We start from the raw sequence: 15,866 nt of genomic DNA on the forward strand, positions 1-15,866 counted from the left end.
GAATGGGTGTGGCAGACTGAACTACACAATTTACTGTAAACCTTTATTTGTATTTATCCTCTCTTTGAGCAGCAACAGAGAATGGGGCTTTTGCCAAAAAATACAAATAAAAATACACTTAATACTAGCATGATTAAATAAAATTAAACAATGTGCAATAACCTGTTGACAGGACATTACCAAACATAGCAATTTAAATATTTAAAGAAGTAATTTACACATGTGCAGAAGTCCAGGACATCAACACTGTTTGTCTCACTGGCTGATCTCAAATCAAGTTTGGAAGTGAGAATTATTTGAGTTGTAGCAGGTGAGTGGGGGGAACTCACATGTAACAGGTCACACAGGTAGGGGAGGTTTCGTTTTCGTGTGCTTTACTTATAGTACAACAGAGACATATAGAGACACATTACATCAGGACCAGAGAGCATGAAAATGAATTTGTGGAAAGGCGTGTGTGTTTTATGTGGTCTACTCCTCAATTCTACAGGTAAGTGAAAATGAAGTGATGGTTTTGATGAATATTACATTTAGTCTGTCATCTATATAAAAGCAACATACTGTATATTACATTTAAGGCAAAAACTTACAGGTGACTTTTTCAGTCTTTAAAAAAGTAAATATCACAATTCCTAGCTTGTTGCTAAGATTCCTACAAGTGTATTGTGTTATACATTTATCTATGCAGATGATGCTTTATTTAATAAAACATTGAGTGTTTAAGTGTTAGTTTTTTGCTGGGTATTTTTTATTTGTTATTATAGAGATTATATATTATATATAATATAGATACTGATTTAAATTTAAATGACTCACATGACAGATTATTTACAGATCAGTTCGTACAAAATGAAGTTAAATTGTTTATTCAAGAAAATGTCACAAATGCAATAACAATCGATATTCATCTGTCATTTTAATCTTGTAGGGACCACAATATAAAATTAATAATAAGTGATACGTTCTATTGCGCCTTTACACCTTACACCTTTGAACCTTATACATGCATTTTTTGATTACAACTATGTTTAAAATATTTAACCACCCACACTTGAAATGTTATCATTCATCATACTATATTTATTATTAGTTCTGCTTGACTGGTTTGCCCATCTGTCAGGGTCCAAAGAGAATGTATACGTCAAAATCTTTCTATGTTCTGGCACACAGATGGTGGAACGGATTCCATAACTAAGCAGGTGAATCACCAGCATGTGTGCTTTTACCAACAGAAATCAGTATTGGGATCAGGGTGTATTTATTCACTGAGCCCTCAAAGAAAAGCAAAGTAGTTGCAGAACCATTTTAATAATAAAAATTTTGAAAGATTGATATGTCCAAGATTGTCATTCTTACCAGCAATGTGTAACTATAATCTGCCAACATACAGTAGAAATCATGATTATGGTATCTTTAATCTGTTTATATACGTAAAGCTGCTTTGTGGCCTTTGTTTAAAATGCTATACTTTGGAAGAACTAAGAACAGAATGAAGGTGCTTCGTTACACTTTTCTGTTTTGATTAGTTCTGTTGAGATATACGGAGTGTGTTTACTTAATTAGTACATTTATGCATTGTGTAATTTCTATTTGCTATCTTTTTATACTAACATTCACTAAATCTTTTCAGACAAGTTTGCAAGACCTACCACTTCTAGAATTACCAAAATTAGTACTTTCTTGCGATAAGTTCCAATCGAGTCTTTAGTAATAATTGTTTTCTTAGTCAGTGACAGTGAACTAGTATTATGATGTAGTTATTGTTAGAACATAAAAAAAAACACTTCTGCTTGGCAACACAAGGTGTACTTTCATTGAAACACTAAGAACAGAATTAAGGTTTTTCTTTACTGCCTTTCTCTTATGCCTTAATCCTGTTAAGATATACAGGGTGCATTTACCGACTGTGTTGACTCACTCATTGTGAATCTTTTCCATTTTTTCCCTTCTCTTTATGTTTGTATACTATATTTAATCATTAGTTTTTAATATACAAACCAACCTGCAAGCAGAATTTTGGTATACATTTTTTATTAAATTGTAATTGAGTAAAAGTTATTGTAATTGTTCTAATTAAAACCTTAATTTTTTTACTCACTGACAGTTTGCAAAAAATAACTTTTCATTGATTTTTTTTAAATACAGCTTTCTTTTTTTAATAATTATAATCTGCATGTTGGATTATGCTATATTTAGAAAACAAAAACTGTCTGACATGTCTGTTGATACTGGTTTAAGCATTGAGCTTCTCTTTTTCTCTTCCATTAGGATCATTTGCCCAAACAGATGGTAAGTTCTTGATTCAGTCAGCACAACACTTTTGCTTTATTTAAAATACATAGGATACATATGACATTAAGCAGATTTGTTTTGTTGGTATAGCAAAACAGTTTTGCTATAATGTGATGTCCAAGACTTGTTGAAAGGTTATATTTTAAGCGAAACAAACAATCAGTTATTTTCGTATCTGAAAATATCACACAATGTTCATTTCAAGAAGTGTTTTCAGTAGATGTTGCAGCCAGTGCATACATTTTTATTTATGAATATTTGCATTTATTCTGGAATATTTTATTTATTCATAGATCTAGCTAGATAATCCTGTCACTGCATTCTTCAGTGAAATGTAGTAATTTTAAATCTTAGTTGATGTTGGCATGACATCGCAAACATTGCAAATTCTGTCAATCTGGATTGGGAATATCTTTTGGTGCTATTTGGGAGAAACTAAGAATTAAGCATGAGAGCAAACCCACAAAAGATAAAAAATATATTTCATACATTTAAACTTAAAAAAAAAAATTTAATACAAAAATAACACAGACAGCAAATAACAGTTTATAAATAGAAGACCATGAGTAAACCAAACTAATGCATAAAAAGATTTAATGACCACTAATATCAGTGGCCTAAACATAGTATTTTAGTAAGAATTCTTGCATTTTAATCCAGTGTCTACAGTGGAATGTAGTAATGGATGTTCTTCTCTTAAGTGCAGTTATTTTTCAGGTAGTATATGTATGACATCCCTCTTTTCTGCCAGGGTGTGGTCAGGCTCCACTTAACACCAAGATTGTGGGTGGTGAAGATGCTGTTCCTGGGTCCTGGCCTTGGCAGGTCAGCATTCAAACAGGCGGCAGACATTTCTGTGGTGGCAGCTTGATCAATAAGAACTGGGTCTTATCAGCTGCTCATTGTTTCCAAAAGTATTTAAGGATAAATCTAAAATAACCAGAGAATTATAATATAGTATGTAGGTAATATTCGTGTTAATATATTTTTTCCCTTTATTTTTAGTGTTTCAGCAGGTTCTCTCACACTCTTACTAGGACTGCAAAATTTGAATGGGAGTAATCCCAATATGCAGACAAAAAGCGTGACTGAAATTTTCATCAACCAGCAGTTTGACGCAAACACCCCCTACAATGACATTGCACTAGTCCAGCTCTCCAGTCCAGTGACGATCAATGATTATGTCAGGCCGGTGTGCTTGGCAACAAACAACACTTCTTACCCTGCTGGTACTATTGTCTGGGTCACAGGATTTGGTCAAAGCACTTCAAATGGTGTTAATGGTGAGTGACACATAGATTTAAAAAAGTGGACTACATGTTTAATTAGTTTTATATATATTAGATTTATTTGAAATGTAAACCAGGAAGGAAATTAATCACTCCTTGCTATGGAATATTCACACCATCTTCATCTTTGTGTGTTAATTTATCATTGCTTTTAATGCAATATTATAGACAGATTTATGAAAAGTAATACAACAATGAAACAATAAAAAAAAAAAAATAGAAATGCCATTAGTTAGATTACTCAAGGAAAAAACTGCCACTGGAAAATTATGATTTGGCTTCTGTATTTGTTGCTGGCAGCTCGTCAAACGCAGCTAGAAATTTTAGCAGGGTTCATTATGGGATGTCATGTAGTAAATCTCAAACATGTGTCTTCACAGTGAATCTGCCATATCCTCAAACCCTACAGGAGGTGCAGTTGCCGATTGTCAATAACAGTGACTGTGCAAATGACTATGGAGCTGGTTTGATCACAGACAATATGTTGTGTGCTGGCTTAACTCAGGGAGGAAAAGACTCATGCCAGGTAAGAAATCTAACACCCGCTATATAAATGCCATATACATTTGTGACATTGGTACAGTGTCATGGTAGAAGAGCAGACATGTAGCTAACACCTGTTAATCGTGTAGGGTGATTCAGGAGGTCCACTGGTGTCCAGGTCCAGTGGAGCATGGACTCAGGCTGGGATTGTGAGCTTTGGCAAGGGCTGCGCTTTACCTAATTTTCCGGGTGTGTACACCAGAGTGTCTCAGTACCAAGACTGGATTTACAGCACCATCAACAGCACCAGCAGCACCAGTGGCTCCACTATACATCTCCTTTCTTTCTCCATCATCTCCTTTCTCTTCTTGCTCTATATTTTCCTTTGATAAAAGCCAAATTAAACAGGACAAGACAAGACACATTTTATTTGTGAAATGTGAAACAAATGAAAAAGAATAGGCAATTTAAGCATTGCTTTCTCTGTCTTTTGGTATAATTATAACAAATAATGCATTAATTGCATAAAAAGCAACTTTTCCCCTTTGATTTGTAAACTGAATTATTATACAGCATAAGTTTTCTTTATTATTGTAGATCCAATAAATATGAACCTTTTTAAAAAAAAACTCTGATTTTAAACATTGTTCTTATTGGTTTTAATTTGCTTGTTTATTATAGCGTGTCTTTCTGTCCAATCAGGGCAAATTTAAATGAAGCAAAACTAGATCGAGAACACATAAAAATTGATTTGCGTCGAATTGACAAAGATATGGTCAAGTGCCTAAAGCTTCTAGAGAAAGAGAAAATTGTCCAAGATAGACAAAACCTGAGTACATTTTTAAAGCCCTGCTAAGTTTATAAACCTGCAGCACAGACTGGGTTTGATCAGTTTCAGATTGACTGTAATATGCTCATTGGGAGTGTTTATCTGTTAATTTCACAATGTTGTTTTGTCTATCATTACATAGATCAGGAACCAAATGTGGCCTTCTAACCTTCTATTCTTTACATTTCTTTTCCTCAACAGGTTTTTCAGTTGTTAAAACACAAATCTAAAGTGCTCCAGAGGCATTCATAAATAAACATTACTCAACTGCTATTGACGTGAAGTTTGGGCTGTACCCTGGCCGAACTGCACATTGGCCAGTATCTCTTTAATGGACAAAACATATACTATCAAATAGGCATTATCATGGAGGTATAATTAGCAGAATAACACATTTCTCTACATAGCCATATCTTTATTATGGCTAATAATGTGTATGTATTCAAATAGGTACTTGGAAGGCCTTCAATTGAATTTATCCTGGAGGAGAATGCTTGCCATTTTTTATATAGTAAGTACTTCTAATGAAAAAAATCTACAGTATACTGCAAAACAACAAAATGCACTGCAAAATAAACATCAGATTAGATATACAGTGAGGAAAATAAGTATTTGAACACCCTGCTATTTTGCAAGTTCTCCCACTTAGAAATCATGGAAGGGTCTGAAATTGTCATCGTAGGTGCAATAATATATAATAATATATGATTTTTGAACTATTTATTTGTAAGATACAGCTGCAAATAAGTATTTGAACACCTGTCTATCAGCTAGAATTCTGACACTCAAAGACCTGTTAGTCTGCCTTTAAAATGTCCACCTCCACTACATTTATTATCCTAAATTAGATGCACCTGTTTGAGATCGTTAGCTGCATAAAGACACCTGTCCACCCCATACAATCAGTAAGAATCCAACTACTAACATGGCCAAGACCAAAGAGCTGTCCAAAGTCACTAGAGACAAAATTGTACACCTCCACAAGGCTGGAAAGGGTTACGGGGAAATTGAAAAGCAGCTTGGTGAAAAAAGGTCCACTGTTGGAGCAATCATTAGAAAATGGAAGAAGTTTACATGACTGTCAATCTCCCTCGGACTGGGGCTCCATGCAAGATTTCACCTCGTGGGGTCTCAATGATCCTAAGGAAGGTGACAAATCAGCCCAGAACTACACGGGAGGAGCTGGTCAATGACCTGAAAAGAGCTGGGACCACCGTTTCCAAGGTTACTGTCGGTAATACGCTAAGATGTCATGGTTTGAAATCATGCATGGCAAGGAAGGTTCCCCTGCTTAAACCAGCACATGTCCAGGCACGTCTTAATTTTGCCAATGACCATTTGGATGATCCAGAGGAGTCATGGGAGAAAGTCATGTGGTCAGATGAGACCAAAATAGAACTTTTGGGTCATAATTCCACTAAACGTGTTTGGAGGAAGAAGAATGATGAGTACCATCCCAAGAACACCATCCCTACTGTGAAGCATGGGGGTGGTAGCATCATGCTTTGGGGGTGTTTTTCTCCACATGGGACAGGGCGACTGCACTGTATTAAGGAGAGGATGACCGGGGCCATGTATTGCGAGATTTTGGGGAACAACCTCCTTCCCTCAGTTAGAGCATTGAAGATGGGTCAAGGCTGGGTCTTCCAACATGACAATGACCCGAAGCACACAGCCAGGATAACCAAAGAGTGGCTCTGTAAGAAGCATATCAAGGCTCTGGCGTGGCCTAGCCAGTCTCCAGACCTAAACCCAATAGTGAATCTTTGGAGGGAGCTCAAACTCCGTGTTTCTCAGCGACATGCCAGAAACCTGACTGATCTAGAGAAGATCTGTGTGAAGGAGTGGGCCAAAATCCCCCCTGCAGTGTGTGCAAACCTGGTGAAAAACTACAGGAAACGTTTGACCTCTGTAATTGCAAACAAAGGCTACTGTACCAAATATTAACATTGACTTTCTCAGGTGTTCAAATACTTATTTGCAGCTATATCATACAAATAAATAGTTTATCATACATTGTGATTTCTGGATTTTTTTTTTTTAGATTATGTCTCTCACAGTGGACATGCACCTACGATGACAATTTCAGACCCCTCCATGATTTCCATGTGGGAGAACTTGCAAAATAGCAGGGTGTTCAAATACTTATTAGTTTCTCAAGGTAATTTATTTTAAAATAACCAGAGAATTATAATATAGTATGTAGGTAATATCCGTGTTAATATATTTTTTCCCTTTATTTTTAGTGTTTCAGCAGGTTCTCTCACACTCTTACTAGGACTGCAAAATTTGAATGGGAGTAATCCCAATATGCAGACAAAAAGCGTGACTGAAATTTTCATCAACCAGCAGTTTGACGCAAACACCCCCTACAATGACATTGCACTAGTCCAGCTCTCCAGTCCAGTGACGATCAATGATTATGTCAGGCCGGTGTGCTTGGCAACAAACAACACTTCTTACCCTGCTGGTACTATTGTCTGGGTCACAGGATTTGGTCAAAGCACTTCAAATGGTGTTAATGGTGAGTGACACATAGATTTAAAAAAGTGGACTACATGTTTAATTAGTTTTATATATATTAGATTTATTTGAAATGTAAACCAGGAAGGAAATTAATCACTCCTTGCTGTGGAATATTCACAGCATCTTCATCTTTGTGTGTTAATTAATCATTGCTTTTAATGCAATATTATAGACAGATTTATGGAAAGTAATACAACAATGAAACAATAAAAAAAAGAAAAGAAATGCTATTAGTTAGATTACTCAAGGAAAAAACTGCCACTGGAAAATGATGATTTGGCTTCTGTATTTGTTGCTGGCAGCTCGTCAAACGCAGCTAGAACTTTTAGCGGGGTTGATTATGGGATGTCATGTAGTAAATCTCAAACATGTGTCTTCACAGTGAATCTGCCATATCCTCAAACCCTACAGGAGGTGCAGTTGCCGATTGTCAATAACAGTGACTGTGCAAATGACTATGGAGCTGATTTTATCAATTTTATCACAGACAATATGTTGTGTGCTGGCTTAACTCAGGGAGGAAAAGACTCATGCCAGGTAAGAAATCTAACACCCGCTATATAAATGCCATATACATTTGTGACATTGGTACAGTGTCATGGTAGAAGAGCAGACATGTAGCTAACACCTGTTAATCGTGTAGGGTGATTCAGGAGGTCCACTGGTGTCCAGGTCCAGTGGAATATGGACTCAGGCTGGGATTGTGAGCTTTGGCAAGGGCTGCGGTTTGCCTAATTTTCCGGGTGTGTACACCAGAGTGTCTCAGTACCAAGACTGGATTTACAGCACCATCAACAGCACCAGCAGCACCAGTGGCTCCACTATACATCTCCTTCCTTTCTCCATCATCTCCTTTCTCTTCTTGCTCTATATTTTCCTTTGATAAAAGCCAAATTAAACAGGACAAGACAAGACACATTTTATTTGTGAAATGTGAAACAAATGAAAAAGAATAGGCAATTTAAGCATTGATTTCTCTGTCTTTTGGCATAATTATAACAAATAATGCATTAATTCCATAAAAAGCAACTTTTCCCCTTTGATTTGTAAACTGAATTATTATACAGCATAAGTTTTCTTTATTATTGTAGATCCAATAAATATGAACCTTATTAAAAAAAAACATTTTTTGTCATTTTGTTAGGTTCTGTACTATAATAGATCTATTACATAGATAGATGTATCTGTGGATATAGATACATATACTGTTATAAATGCTTCTATATATAAATACATGTGCTTTGTTCTACTGTTATACACAATATATAGGGTTATTAAATATGAAAACACTTTTGTGATACAAAAAATAAATATCAAAATGGTTTCTTGACTTTGATCTGTTGATCAGTTTAATAACAATGCAATGAGAACACCAACAAGGAGCTCAGTTTATTAGCAATCAATTGAAATTTGGGAAGTGAAAATTGATCCCAAATCGTGGGACACTGATCTCTGTTATCTCCTGATCTTATTCAAAGTTGTAGAACATTATTTATAATCTTTATAATCATACCTATGATAGGAATACAAAAATGGCCAACAACAACAAAAAAATATGGTTAACTATAATGAACCATATAATAAATCAAATAAGCTCAGTATATATATCAAGAGGTTAAATAGAAAAATAGGATCAGTATATATCAAGAAGTTCTGAAGAAAGAGTGATATTGTTACATGTATTAACCTTGTACATAAACTAAATTATCATATTAATACAGAGAACATTTAACAAATTAGTACAGTGCAACGTCCCTCAAATGGTAAGACAATCAATGTGGGAAGCACATCTCATATCTGTCACTGTGCTATAATCGTGGATTTTTTTGTGATCCACAATGTGATCGGTCTAAACCAGTCATAAATCTATAAAAAAGAAATTCATAATTCCTTTCTGCTGCATCATATTGAGGAAAGACTTTAGTCACTAGATCTGTGAGCTCAGCAGCATAGACTTCAAGAGGTTCTTGCGGTTTACATGGACGAGCGTTCAAAAAGGTCGACATTTGTCAAAAACAACCCCATAAACAGTGCTTAAACTATGTTTAGTTAAATTGTAGTCATTGTTGTCTTTCACAACAGGTGAGTGAGACAGCCAGTATGCAAATGCTGGACCAGTAAGCTTTACAGGAAGGAGTTTCTTATTACCCAGTAGTGCAACTGAGACATTTTCAACTTTAAACCACTGTATCCATGCACTAAAAGTCTCTGTATTATCTCAAGATGTGTCTGTCTCTAGGCATTACAACTGCATTATGCTCGTCATCCTCCATTTTGTGTGAGAGAAAAAAAAAGCACGTAATTCAAACTTGCAAAAGAGCACGTGAAAAAAATACAAAATAATATAAATGTCTCTTCAGAGTGGCAAAATTCATGTCTTTCAAAAAAAAAAACCCACGTGTCCCAGCAAAAACAAGCAAACCAATCCTGCCACTAGTGTAACACAAGTGTTTTATACACAGACCAGGAATAACATTATAATATTATGTGTATAACAAAATGTATAACATTGATTATCTCTTCATCATTGCACCTGTTAGTGGGTGGGAAATATTGAGCAGCAAGTAAAATTTTTGTTCTCAAAGGAAAGGAAAAATGGGCAAGTGTAAGGATTTGAGGGAGTTTGACAAGGGCCAAATTGTGATGGCTAGATGACTGGGTCAGAGCATCTCCAAAACTGCAGCTCTTGTGGGGTGTTCCCGGTCTGCAGTAGTCAAATGTGGTCCAAGGAAAAAACAGTTGTGACCCGAAGACATGGCCGGTCAATTATACAGTTTTTACTCCATGTGCGTACGTAGGTTCTTGGCTATGTTCTGGTCATGGGTTTTTTTTTACCACTGCAATAAGGACACCAAAAAGGAGCTCAAGAGATCACAACACTTAGTTTATTACAGTGTAAGGTGCAAAATGCCTACAGACTGTTCTTTCCTGAGATCCCAAATCACAAGGCACTGTTCTCACAATACTCTCTCTAGATCTTTAAGTTGTTGAACATTATTTATAACCTCATTTTTTACTCTGTAAAATATACAGTATAAACATATACATCTATTCAGTAGTACAGCCACTGTAACTAATCAGTAGTGTAAATATATAATGAATATATAAATACATAATTTACACCAACTACACTTGGTTGAAAAGACTGATTACTACTGCTGGTGGTCAGTGCATTAAAATAGCAGATTACAGAGTATTTCTGCTTTTGATCGGTTGTATGCAGTAAGTGGTTATGAACAGCACTGCAGTGTTAATACAGGTTCTCAGTGGAATTAAGGTTTATGAACAGCTCTACTGTGGCGCACAGTGTCTCAGTGAAGCTGTTTTTACTTTCATTGTTCAGAGGTCACGCACATTTCTACACATACACATAGGTTCTTTTCTTTACCCTCTTTATTCTCTTTCACTAAGAACACTTTAGTATTATTGTGATTCCCAACAGGTGCGTGATTCTCTCCTCTAGTTTCTCCGCCCTCCATTCACAAACCGGCGCTCGGCCACGCCCCCGATACTAAACATGTGCTTTACTGATGCCCTAAGTCTTAAATCAAGCAACAAAATCTGCCATTATGCACACATCACATTACGGAAATGAGGTTTGCCGTTGCAGTTGCGATTGTCAATAACAGTGACTGTGCAAATGACTATGGAGCTGGTACTATCACAGATAATATGTAGTGTGCTGGCTTAACTCAGGGAGGAAAAGACTCATGCCAGGTAAAAAATATAACACCTGCCATATAAATTTGGGACATTGGTACAGTGTCATGGTAGAAGAGCAGACATGTAGCTAACACTTGTTAATCGTGTAGGGTGATTCAGGAGGTCCACTGGTGTCCAGGTCCAGTGGAGCATGGACTCAGGCTGGGATTGTAAGCTTTGGCAAGGGCTGCGCTTTACCTAATTTTCCGGGTGTGTACACCAGAGTGTCTCAGTACCAAGACTGGATTTACAGCACCATCAACAGCACCAGCAGCACCAGAGGCTCCACTATACATCTCCTTTCTTTCTCCATCATCTCCTTTCTCTTCTTTCTCTATATCTTCCCTTGATAATAGCCAAATTAAACAGGACAAGACAAGACACATTTTAATTGTGAAATGTGAAACAAATGAAAAAGAATTGGCAATTTAAGCATTGATTTCTCTGTCTTTTGGCATAATTATAACAATTAATGCATTAATTGCATAAAACGCAAATTTTCCCCTTTGATTTGTAAACTGTATGATTATACAGCATAGGTTTTCTTTATTATTGTAGATCCAATAAATATGAACCTTGTGTCATTTTGTTGGGTTCTGTACTATAATAGATCTACTACATAGATAGATGTATCTGTGGATATAGATACATATACTGTTATAAATGCTTCTATATATAAATACATGTGATATGTTCTACTGTTATACACAATATATAGGGTTATTAAATATGAACACTTTTGTGATACAAATAAATATCAAAATGGTTTCTTGACTTTGATCTGTTGATCAGTTTAATAACAATGCAATGAGGACACCAACAAGGAGCTCAGTTTATTAGCAATCAATTGAAATCTGGGAAGTGAAAATGGATCCCAAATCGTGGGACACTGATCTTTGTTATCTCCTGATTTTATTTAAAGTTGTCGAACATTATTTATAATCTTTATAAGCGTACCTAAAATATAAATACAAAAATGGCCAGCAACAAAAAAAATATGGTTAACAATAATGAACCATATAATAAATCAAATAGGCTCAGTATATATTTCAAAGAGGTTAAATAGAAAAATAGAATCAGTATATATCAAGAAGTTTTGAAGAAAGAGTTCTATTGTTACATGTATTAACCTTGTACATAAACTAAATAAACATGTTAGTACAGAGAACATTTAACAAATCAGTACAGTGCAATGTCCTTCAAATGATAAGACAATCAATGTGGGAAGCACATCCCATTGCTGTCACCATGTTATGATCATGAAATTTTGGTGATCCACGATGTGATCGGTCTAAAACAGTCATAAATCTATAAAATAAATTCATAATTCATTTCTGCTGCATCATATTGAGGAAAGGCTTCATTCATTAGATCTGTGAGCTCAGCAGCAAAGACTTCAAGAGGTTCTTGAGGTTTATTTTGACGAGCGTTCAAAAAGGTCTAAAATGCGTCCAAACCAAATCCAAAAACAGGGCTCAAATTATGTTTAGTTAAATTGTAGTCATTGTTGTCTTTCACAACAGATGAGAGAGACAGCCAATATGCAAATGCTGGATCAGTAAGCTTTACAGGAAGAAGTTTCTCTTTATCCAGTAGTGCAACTGAGACATTTTCAACTTTAAACCACTGTATTTATGCACTAAAAGTCTCTGTTTTATCTTAAGAAAAATAATTAGGAAAGTCAATTTTAAATGGTAGATGTGGATTTGTGTCTGTCTCTGGGCATTACAACTGCATTATGCTCTTCATCCTCCATTTTGTGTGAGAGAAAAAAAAATGCACGTAATCCAAACTTGCAAAAGAGCACTTGAAAAAAAGAAAAAATAATATAAATGTTTCTTCAGGTTAGGTGGCAACATTCACGTTGTTCAATAAAAAAATACGTGTCTCTGCAAAAACAAACCAACCAATCCTGCCACTAGTGTAACACGAGTGGGGTTATACACAGACCAGGAATAACATTATGACATTATAACATTATGTGTATAACATAATGTATAAGACTAATTATCTCTTTATCATTGCACCTGTTAGTGGGTGGAAATATTGGGCAGCAAGTAAAAATTTTGTTCTCAAAGGAAAGAAAAAATGGGCAAGTGTAAGGATTTGAGTGGGTTTGACTAGGGCCAAATTGTGACCGCTAAACGACTGAGTCAGAGCATCTCCAAAACTGCAGCTCTCGTGGGGTGTTCCCGGTCTGGAGTAGTCAAATGTGGTCAAAGGAAGAAACAGTGGTGACCCGAAGACAGGGCCGGTCATTTATACAGTTTTTACTCCATGTGCGTACGTGGGTTCTTGGCTTTGTTATGGCGATGTTTTTTTTTTTTTTTACCATTGCAATAAGAAAACCAATAAGGAGCTCAAGAGATCACAACACTCAGTTTATTACAGTGTAAGGTGCAAAATGCTTGCAGACCGTTCTTTCCTGCAATCCCAAATCACAAGGCACTGTACTCACAATATTCTCTCCAGATCTTAAAGTTGTAGAACATTATTTATAATCAAATTTTACACTTCTTAAAAATATGCAGTATAAACATATACATCTGCTCAGTAGTACAGCCACTGTAACTAATCAGTAGTGTAAATATATACTGAATATATAAATACATAATTTACACCAACTACACTTGGTTGTTAACAAATCAAACCAAAAATTAAATCAAATTTTATTCATCACATACACATACTGTACATACAGGGTACGACATGCAGTGAAATGCATTATACGGGGTCCGGCATGAGGGGAATAGGGTGGGGAGAAAGGAAAAAAACAGATAAATAAAGTATAAAGTATAAAAACTATATAAAATAAAATATAAGAATATAAGATATAAAGGATATATAAAGATATGTCAAGTCAAGTCAAGTCAAGTTTATTTGTATATTTGTATTTGTATTTTCACAACAGACAATGTCTCAAAGCAGCTTTACAGAAAACAACAGTGAAGGTGAATGGTGTGCGTTTGTCCCTGATGAGCAAGCCGTGGCGACAGTGGCAAGGAAAAACTCCCTTAGATGATATGAGGAAGAAACCTTGAGAGGAACCAGACTCAAAGGGGAACCCATCCTCATATGGGTGACATCAAGAGTTTGATCATATGTATGTGAACAAAGAGAAAAATTTATATACAAAAAAATTCTTATGGCAGTAGACAGTGAAACGGTAAACAAATGTGTAACATAGTGTAAACAATAGACAATTTTAGTGGTGGGTTGTCCATAAAGTGTCCGTATGCAGTATGGTGTGGTGTAAGGGTCCGTAAGTGTCCGTGGGCGGTATGGTGTGGTGTGGTGTAAAGTGTTTATAAAGTGTCCGTATGCAGTATGGTGTGGTGTAAGGGTCCGTAAATGTCCATGTGCGGTATGGTGTGGTGTGGTGTAAAGTGTCCATAAAGTGTCCGTGTGCGGTATGGTGTGGTGTAAGTGTCCGTAAATGTCCATGTGCGGTATGGTGTGGTGTAAAGTGTCCATAAAGTGTCCGTGTGCGGTATGGTGTGGTGTAAAGTGTCCATAAAGTGTCCGTGTGTGGTATGGTGTGGTATAAAATAAATAAATATAAAGTGCACTTTGCTGTGCAAGTCCAGAGTTTAAAGTGTCGTGGTGCGAAAGGTGAGATCTGTACAGAGAAGAAGTGTGATGATGGAGAGAGTGGACCAGCTTTTAGATCCTGGGTGTTTCCTGGTTTAAACACCGAATGGCCTCCTCATTCTCTCTGTGTTCGCTTTCAGGGAGCGGAAGCATTTCCCTGAACGCAACAAAGAAAATAATCCATTGTTGAGATGGCTGAGGTCCTTCACAATCTTCCTGGCTCTGGTCCTGCACCGCGTGCTGTAGATGTCCTGCAGGTCAGGGAGCTCGGTGTGGATGGTACGTTCAGCTGAACGTCTCTCACTCTCTCAAGGGTCTTTTCTCTATCCTCTTTATCCTCTTTCACTATGAACACTTTAGAATTATTTAGATTCCCAACAGGTGCGTGCTTCTCTTTGCTAGTTTCTCCGCCCTTCATTCACAAACCGGCGCTTGGCCACGCCCCCGATACTAAATATGTGCTTTACTGATGCCCTGAAATCAAGTACCAAAATCTGCCATTATGCACACATCTGGCAATTAAAACCGTCTTACGGAAGTTACGTTTGGTGTCCTGATGATTACGTAATTGAAAGCACCAAATTAATTTTTAAACATTTACAATAAAATTTGGTATTCATGCTTTATGTTAACCCAGCCATTAAGGCTGCACAAGCCAGTGCACTTTTAGTGCCATTCCCAAGCCCGGGTAAATGGGAAGGGTTGCGTTAGGAAGGGCATCCAGCATAAAACATGCGCTAAATTAAATATGCGGATCAAGAAAATGAAATTCATACCGGATTGGTCGAGGCCCGGGTTCTGCCAACAGGGTACTGGTGGAAATTGGGCTACTGTTGTTTGAAAGAGGAGAAGGAGAGGAGGAAGACATCTACAGAGAGGAGGTTCGGGTTGGCACTTTATATGTTGGTACTATGACTAGTAAAGGGAGAGAGGTAGCTGATATGATGGAAAGGAGAACGGTAGATATGTTGTGTGTTCAGGAGACCAAGTGGAAAGGGAGAAAGGCCAGGAACATTGGAGGTGTTTAAACTGTTCTATTATGGTGTGGTTGGAAAGAGAAATGGTGTAGGGGTGATTCTGAAGGAAGAGTACAGTAAGTGTGTAGTGAAGGTGAAGAGAGTTTCTGATAGGGCGATGATTGTGAAGCTGGAAGT

The 15,866-nt window shown here is 36.5% G+C and overlaps 2 protein-coding genes across 4 annotated transcripts; both read left to right on the top strand.

Moving 5' to 3' along the window:
• Positions 1 to 56: 56 nt before the first annotated feature.
• On the top strand, positions 57 to 4,693 carry LOC310739982 (chymotrypsinogen B-like). Of its 3 annotated transcripts, XM_083566283.1 has the most exons (7): positions 57 to 310; positions 348 to 490; positions 2,269 to 2,289; positions 3,044 to 3,206; positions 3,298 to 3,575; positions 3,962 to 4,107; positions 4,214 to 4,693. In XM_083566283.1, exons 2-7 carry the CDS (start codon positions 430 to 432, stop codon positions 4,451 to 4,453), a joined length of 909 nt encoding a protein of 302 aa, XP_083422409.1. In that variant the 5' UTR covers positions 57 to 310; positions 348 to 429; the 3' UTR covers positions 4,454 to 4,693. The 3 variants fall into 3 exon arrangements, with proteins under 3 accessions (XP_083422409.1, XP_083422408.1, XP_083422410.1); XM_083566282.1 differs by having other exon boundaries at positions 57 to 490; XM_083566284.1 differs by having other exon boundaries at positions 57 to 490; positions 3,298 to 3,566.
• A 2,450-nt stretch (positions 4,694 to 7,143) lies between these two features.
• On the top strand, positions 7,144 to 8,542 carry LOC310739987 (testisin-like). The gene is made up of 3 exons (XM_083566291.1): positions 7,144 to 7,417; positions 7,802 to 7,956; positions 8,063 to 8,542. Exons 1-3 carry the CDS (start codon positions 7,204 to 7,206, stop codon positions 8,300 to 8,302), a joined length of 609 nt encoding a protein of 202 aa, XP_083422417.1. The 5' UTR covers positions 7,144 to 7,203; the 3' UTR covers positions 8,303 to 8,542.
• Positions 8,543 to 15,866: the final 7,324 nt, after the last annotated feature.

Source organism: Silurus aristotelis (genome assembly GCF_946808225.1).
Source record: "Silurus aristotelis genome assembly, chromosome: 17".
NCBI classification, from domain to species: Eukaryota; Metazoa; Chordata; class Actinopteri; order Siluriformes; family Siluridae; genus Silurus; species Silurus aristotelis.